The sequence below is a fragment of the Cannabis sativa genome, chromosome X (genome assembly GCF_029168945.1).
Source record: "Cannabis sativa cultivar Pink pepper isolate KNU-18-1 chromosome X, ASM2916894v1, whole genome shotgun sequence".
NCBI lineage: Eukaryota > Viridiplantae > Streptophyta > Magnoliopsida > Rosales > Cannabaceae > Cannabis > Cannabis sativa.
In genome coordinates this window covers 84,505,115-84,512,500 of record NC_083610.1, presented here as the reverse complement: position 1 = coordinate 84,512,500, position 7,386 = coordinate 84,505,115, and the positions used below count along the sequence as shown (strand labels likewise).

At 37.9% G+C, this 7,386-nt stretch overlaps 1 protein-coding gene across 1 annotated transcript; it reads left to right on the top strand.

Moving 5' to 3' along the window:
* The first annotated feature begins 3,618 nt into the window (after positions 1 to 3,618).
* On the top strand, positions 3,619 to 5,070 carry LOC115696818 (uncharacterized). Its single transcript, XM_030623704.2, has 3 exons — positions 3,619 to 3,860; positions 3,936 to 4,725; positions 4,861 to 5,070. The coding sequence occupies exons 1-3, from the start codon at positions 3,619 to 3,621 to the stop codon at positions 5,068 to 5,070; spliced, it is 1,242 nt and encodes a 413-aa protein (XP_030479564.2).
* Positions 5,071 to 7,386: the final 2,316 nt, after the last annotated feature.

Below are 7,386 nucleotides of genomic sequence, written 5' to 3'. Positions count from 1 at the left end.
GTTAAGTGCCAGGTTGGAATGTCCACGTGTACACAGTGTACACGTGGCACAATTTTATTGGTCCACGTAAATAAATATTTAAAAAATAAAAAAAATTAATTATTTTAAAAATAAAAATAAAAAAAATATTTTTTAAAAAAAAATTAAAAAATTAAAAATTAAAAAAATAATTTTAAAAAATAAAAATTAAAAAAATTTAATTGCACTTCAATTGCCTTATGACTTCTTCAACAATCTTACATCGTTGTTCTCAAGAAAGCTCCTCGAGGTTGGATAAAAATTCCAACTGTGGCTCGTTGTTTTTACAGAACCATCATCGATCTGAGCAGAACTCAAGCCATTAGTTGTCCTATTGCGTGAAGAATCCGAATTGAAACTATTGTCTACAGATCCTAGTGACATATTGCTGAAATCCATTTAGAGTCGAATGTCAATCATGGAACTGCCAAAGTTAGTTATGGAAGTCGAAGAAAACTCCAATAACTGCGGTGCTTCTGATGCTATACAAAAATTTTTAAAATCAGAAAAAATAACTGGTGCTTCCTTTTTTTTCTTTTTTTTTTCCCTTTTTCTTCTTTTTCTTTCTTTTTCGTTGTTCACTCAGCCTCAGACCAGATCTACCACCATCGTTCTTCGCACGACACCACCACCACCTCCTTCCCAAATCTCCCTCGAACATACCACGCCGATCGACGTTGAGCCGAGAGTAGTGAGGGAGAAAGAGACAGATCTAAGGAGAGGGGTGCGGAGAGAGTGGGTCGGGGTTTTTGGGTCTTCGTTGGGTTCATGCGATGGTGGTGCTAGGTTGAGATGGTGGTACTGGGCTGCGATGGTGGTGAGTTGCCATGGGTGGTAGTGGTGGTCAGGTCTGCAGATGAAAAAACAGAGAGAGAGAGAGAGAGAAGAGACTGGTGACGAGTCGGAGAACGGCTGAAGAAGAAGAGGATGGTTTGGCCTGGGGGTGGTCGGAGAACGGCTGAAGAAGAAGAGAAAAAGATAGAGGAAGAAGAAGAAGAAGAAGAAGGGCGGAAGAGAAAAGGAGAATTAGGGTTTTCTTTTTTATTTTAAAAAAAAAACATTGTTTTTTTAATTTTTAATTTTTTAATTTTTAAAGAAAAATAAAATTTTTTATTTTTTATTTTTAAAAAATAATTAATTTTTTTATTTTTTTAATATTTATTTACGTGGGACCAATAAAATTGTGCGGCGTGTCTGTACACGTGGACATTCCAACATGGCAGTTAACAGCCAAAAATGGATGGAAAGGGTTAACTGCTAACGGACTAGTGGTTTAGGTAGTTTTACCACCAAAATTTTAGATTAAGGGGTTAGTTGTAAAAACCTGTCCACTTAAAGGGGTTTTGCCGCAAATAACCCTAAAATTAATATTTTGTTTTTGATATTAGAGGAGAGAGATTCAAACTTCGAATTTTCTTTTTGTTTTTTGTAAGAAGAAGTGTAAAACTACTAACTTATATCTACGGCCACATCATAAAATTAATACTTGGAAGCTAGAAAAATGATCATTTTTAAAAGTTAAATGCATAAAATCACATATCAAAAGGATAATTGCACAAAATCAAAATAGTAAACATGTCTTGATACCATTCACATATTTGCAAAATGGAAAAAGGAAAACTCAGTTGGTTACATTCGTATTTATCATCAGAATTGTTAGTTTTTCTAGAAGGAACTAATATAGTATATTGGGCTAGAATAAATACTAAAATTAATTTGTTTACTTCTAAGTTCTAACATTGAATGAGAGCATAAATAATTGAATCATATATAGATATGCGCCTACCTTATCTATTGCAATAATATATAGTAACTACATGAGTTATTATGATCCTTCACTAAATATTGATAATTAGAGTGTTGTGGACATTGTCCCACATAGAACAAATGGTAGAGAATTGAGCTATATATAAGAACATGGGCTACTCCACTCATTGCCAATTGATTTTGAGATGGAACCCCATGATTCTCATCATAGAGTTCAGTACATCCTTCGTATTTAATGCTGAAAGAAATATTTAATTATATACTCTCAATCAAAGAGTGAATTTTATGTCTATAGAGCAAATTTCCAACCAAGGGGGAAGCTACAACCATGGCCCCAACATATTTATGTATCCTTACTATACATATCATGATCCGAACTCTAAGTCGTGGCAGTTATATAATATCCATAATTTGGATGGTTAAAAATTACATTTTGACCCTTACAATAAAATAAGACTTACAAATAATTCATTAATATATATTACAAAATTACATAAGACTTATAATTAAAATAATAGAGTAACTCCTATAATAATAATAGAAAATAGTTGTAATAAAATAAATTTACTCTTTAGTATATACGTACAATAATAATATTTCCACAATTTTGTAGTCACCGAATAGATAGAATTAATAAACTGAAAAATACCAAGATAATACTTATAGCATCTATCATATTTCTCATCCCTAACTGGTCATGTCTATATAAATGATCCAGACCATCTGTTAATAATTAGATACATATCCAATATTTAAAGAAGAGTTAATTAATAATTAAAGTAGGACTAAGCTAATCTCATCGTTCTCCATTAACGACTTTCCCACATCCATAGGTATCCAACTGAGTTCCTAGAAGAGAAATATAAGGGGTGAGTTTATAAATCTCAGTAAGAAGACAATCATTATCAAAGGACCAGTAGTTTAATAAAAGTTCATACATGGTTAGCTCTTTAAAAACAAAATATCTCATCATCATGTATAAACAAAGTAGAGAGACCACACCCGTGCATATCACACTGTCCACTAAACCCCTAGCTCTCAATACCAATCATAAAAAATGACACCATAAACTGGGAAGTCGCACTTGATAACTGCCATATTACGGGGGCTCAGAGTCAAGTCACTTCCTATACAAATTTTAGGTCTCACCTACAGGTGAGTGCACAACTGATCTACCTATGATGACACAGAGACTAGGTCGTGAAATAATAATATGCACAAAATCATGATTAATATGGCTCTCATCAGATTTCAGTATAACCAAAATTAGGCAAACAAGAATGACAAAAAAGCATATTCCCTTTTTACTTTAGAAAATTCGGCAGCATAACAGTTGTAATTTGAATAAATTTAAAAATCGGAACCTGCATAAATAATTGTACAAAAATATATTTGGCACTCAGTGCCCCCAAAACAATTCAGAAAAATCTACAGATTAACTTTTCAATTTTTCAAATATTTTATAAATCATAAAAATTAGAATATATATAATGCCATTCAACACATATAAAATCAAGTCTAATAATTAAGTTGAGTCCCTACCTCCTTTGGATCATCAAGCTTTCTCCAAAAGAGACGCTCCTAAGCCCGTGATTCTTAATTTCAAATAGCTTAGTCACACAAAAAGTCACTTTGTCCTACATTCTCCAACCAAATAAATAATTATCAACATTGTAATGTGCTCTTCAAACTGATTCCAATGACATAGAACGTGACCATATTTGAAATTTGACGTTCCACAATCTCACCTAAACGATGAACATTAACTATCGGTGGCAGTAGAAATTAGCTCTCAAAACGCACTTGGGGCAGCCCCCAATACTTTCCAAGCCAATGCCAGGAGAAGTCTTATCCGTCTACCTCACAGTGTCCGAATATGCAATTAGTTCGGTCCTAATCCGCGAAGACCAGGGTAGACAGTACCCAGTATATTATGTAAGCAAGCGTCTCTTAGATGCTGAAACCTGTTATCCACAGATGGAGAAATTGGCATTTGCATTAGTAATTACATCGAGAAAGTTACGACCTTACTTCCAAGCACACAACATTGAGGTTTTAACAAACTACCCTTTGCGGCAAGTTTTGGCAAAACCAGAGTCCTCGGGCAGATTGTTGAAATAGTCAATAGAGTTAAGGCAATTCGACATCAGGTACAATCCTAGATCAGCAATCAAGGGACAAGCCCTTGCATATTTCATACTCGAATTTCCAAGCGACGAAGTAGCCATTATCGCAGAAGAGCAAATTGATCCTGACGTACCAAACAATGAAGGGTGGACTTTGTATGTTGATGGGGCATCCAACAGTGAAGGATCAGGGGGTGGCATAATCCTCATAAGTCCCAATAAATTCAAGGTACACAGTGCCCTTAGATTTGAATTTCCTGCATCTAACAATGAAGCCGATTATGTGGCTCTAATCGCAGGATTAAAACTCGCTCTTGAAATGAAAATCGAGTATTTACAAGCCTTCAGCGACTCCCAGATCATTGTTTGTCAGGTGAATGGAGAATACCTTGCCAGAGGAGGTCGTTTGGCCAAATATCTCGCTCTCACTTGTGAGTTATTACAAAAATTTAAAAAGATAGTTGTCTCTAGAATACCTCGTGCTTACAATTCTCATGCAAATGCTTTAGCCCGATTGGCCTCAATAAGAGAAGCAGAATTACTCGATGTGATTCCTGTAGACATGTTAACTCATCCGAAAATCAGTCGAGATGAGGTGATGGAGATTGATAAAGCCAAAAAGGTCACCTGGATGACCCCAATAATAGACTACTTGAAAACAGGAGTCCTTCGTGAAGATAAAGTAGAAGCCAGAAAACTGCAATATCGAGCCGTTCGATATGTCATTTATGATGATAAGCTCTATCGCAGAAGTTTCAGTCAGCCACTGCTCAAATGTATCGATGGGACTGAGTGCGAGTATATGCTCCGCGAAGTGCATGGTGGAATCTGCGGCAACCATTATGGGGGTAATTCCCTTACTTTAAAAATAATGTTGCAAGGATACTACTGGCCGACATAGCGAGCAGATGTGTCTAGTTTTGCTAAAAAATGCGAAAAATGTCAGCAGATAGCTACATATGTAAACAAACCACCAAGCCAGCTAAATTCTATCACAAGTCCCGGACCTTTCGCGGTCTGGGGCATAGATTTGACTGGAGAATTACCGAAAGGGAAAGGAGGAGTAAAATACGCCATAGTCGTTGTCGATTACTTCACGAAATGGGATGAAGCCAAGCCTTTGGGATGCGCGAGGATGCATGGTACTGAGTCGCAATAAATTCAACCTCATGAATGTATGGAGGTCCGATTTGGTAACTCGCGAGACCAGGTCCTCACATGAAAAAGGTTCGTTCAGCTAGGCATTGTCAACTGAATCGCTCTCGCTTCCCTCGACATTCTCTTCTTCCCCTGACTCGCGATCAGGAACCTCCCAATCTTCCCCCATCTCCTCGACTTCGATGTCAGGGGCATGCCTCAGATGAGTAAGATGCTCTTGGGCAGACACCGTGGATTCACTATCGCGAATCTCGATTGTCCTTGGTTTAGCGAGTTCCTGAACCATTCTCCCTATCTCGTCAGAAGATAGTGAACCCAGACCCGCAGCTCTGGCAACAGGAACCTCCTCCTCAGAGATTGAGGTTGGTATGAAGTTGTCGCTTTTATTCTGTTCGTCAGTGAAAGCCCACCTCTTGAGTCGAGCATTTGGCTATATGACAGGTCGCTCATCTGAAAGATAGAAGATCTTTTCAGTGTGGTCTAAGTGTGAGAACAACGTAAGTGACCTCACCCTCATAAAAGACACTACCCAAAATATAGAGAGTTAACCTGGCATCTCAAGAAATGGCTGGGTGTATCTCAATAACCTAATAATCATGTCGCCACATGAATATTAAGGTATTGAGGCACACCCACCATTTCGAGAAAACTGGTCAGTTACAACATGCGACTAAGAATACATCGCACATGTACAACTAACGGTACACCTCAAGAAAAGTATGAGGTTCCCCAGTATCCCAAGGGACACGCATTCCTCGCATGAGCATTGGGTTAATGGGAAATCCTCACCGTTTCGAGAAACCTGGTTAGTCCTAACGTGTGATCTTAAAGTAAGGAGAAAACGAGGATTGGCTATATGTCGCAAATGGCTGGGTGTATCACAGTATCCCAAGGAACATGCGTATGCACGCATGAACATTAAGTTACGGTGATACACCCACCATTTGAAAGACTCAACCAACACTCGTAACAAAAACATGCATAAAATCAGGAGACAATAATAAACCCTAAGTTCTAAATAAGGGTTGAGATAGCTAAATCCCCGGGTTTTCTAAAAATTATATGCGAGTATTTGAGATGATCATTTCAATACTCGCGAATATTCAAGGCAATCAACATAAAAGACACGAATACTCGAAGTGTTCTTCCTGAGATCCACGGTTACTCAAATTTCAAGTATATTTTCTCCAGAAAACTACCCAGTTTCTAAATAGAAAAATAAGGCTCTATACACACTCCCTATTATATCATGCATATTATGTTCTCTAAAAATACAGAACACAGATCAATCTTCAAAAAACAGGAAAAATAGTTGCAAACAAGATTTTTTGTACTAACCTTGGGATCGTCGATTACTCCTTGGACGATTCCGTGAATCTCAGAAACTTGTGAAGATTGGGTTTCTAGAGGAAACGAGAAGAAATCTGGAAGGACTTTTTGAACTTTTAAGAAAAGAAAAAAGTGATAATGAGAGGGAAAATGTGGGAATCATTTCGTATCAGGGGGCTTAAATACCATTACCCTCATTAATTGGGATTAAGACACGTGGCAGGAGAATGCCTAAGGTCTCCCAATCTAACAGTTATCCATAACCACGCCTACACGAATTTCGAAGAGTTTCGTGACGTGGCACCCCAAATGGGTTAAATGTAATAATTACAGCCGTCATTTTGAAACCCTCGATGGGACAACCAAAGGTCACCGTCTCGTGACACCCCTTCGCCTGCCTCTCGCTTATAGTTTCCCTCATGACCTGATCTGTCAGTCGCGAAACTAGGGGCATGTGTTATAGTAAGATTTTCTCACCTAGAAACTCGAGACCGGACTCCTATGAAAATGACACGTGTACTCACTCTTTTCGAGGAAAGTTGAGATGTCATTGAGTGACCCCTCGAGTATGAACCTCGCCTGGACTAGATTCAGCGAGATGATGTGACCATGATCGAGTCTAGTCGCATTCGTATGGCTCGCATAGCGTAGGACCAAGGAATGGTTTTAGACTCACATATACCGAGATATATGCGAGGACTTTCGACATCCTCCTGCGAATTGTAAAGATCGATTTTTTACTCTGCGAGCTGGTCCAGATGACCCTACAACCTCGATAAACTGATAAGGACTTGCATGTCTTAGGTTACCGACTTATTACAAGATGTCCGTACAAGTGACTTGAGCAGGACGCAGACATCTTAGACTCGACTAGTCTCGAATACATCTTAAGCTTGCGAGCTTATGCATGAATATGAACAGCCAACTCGCACCATAGAAGTCGCATATGTTGTTGTATTTAGTGAATTAAACTGAAATTGTTCTTCAT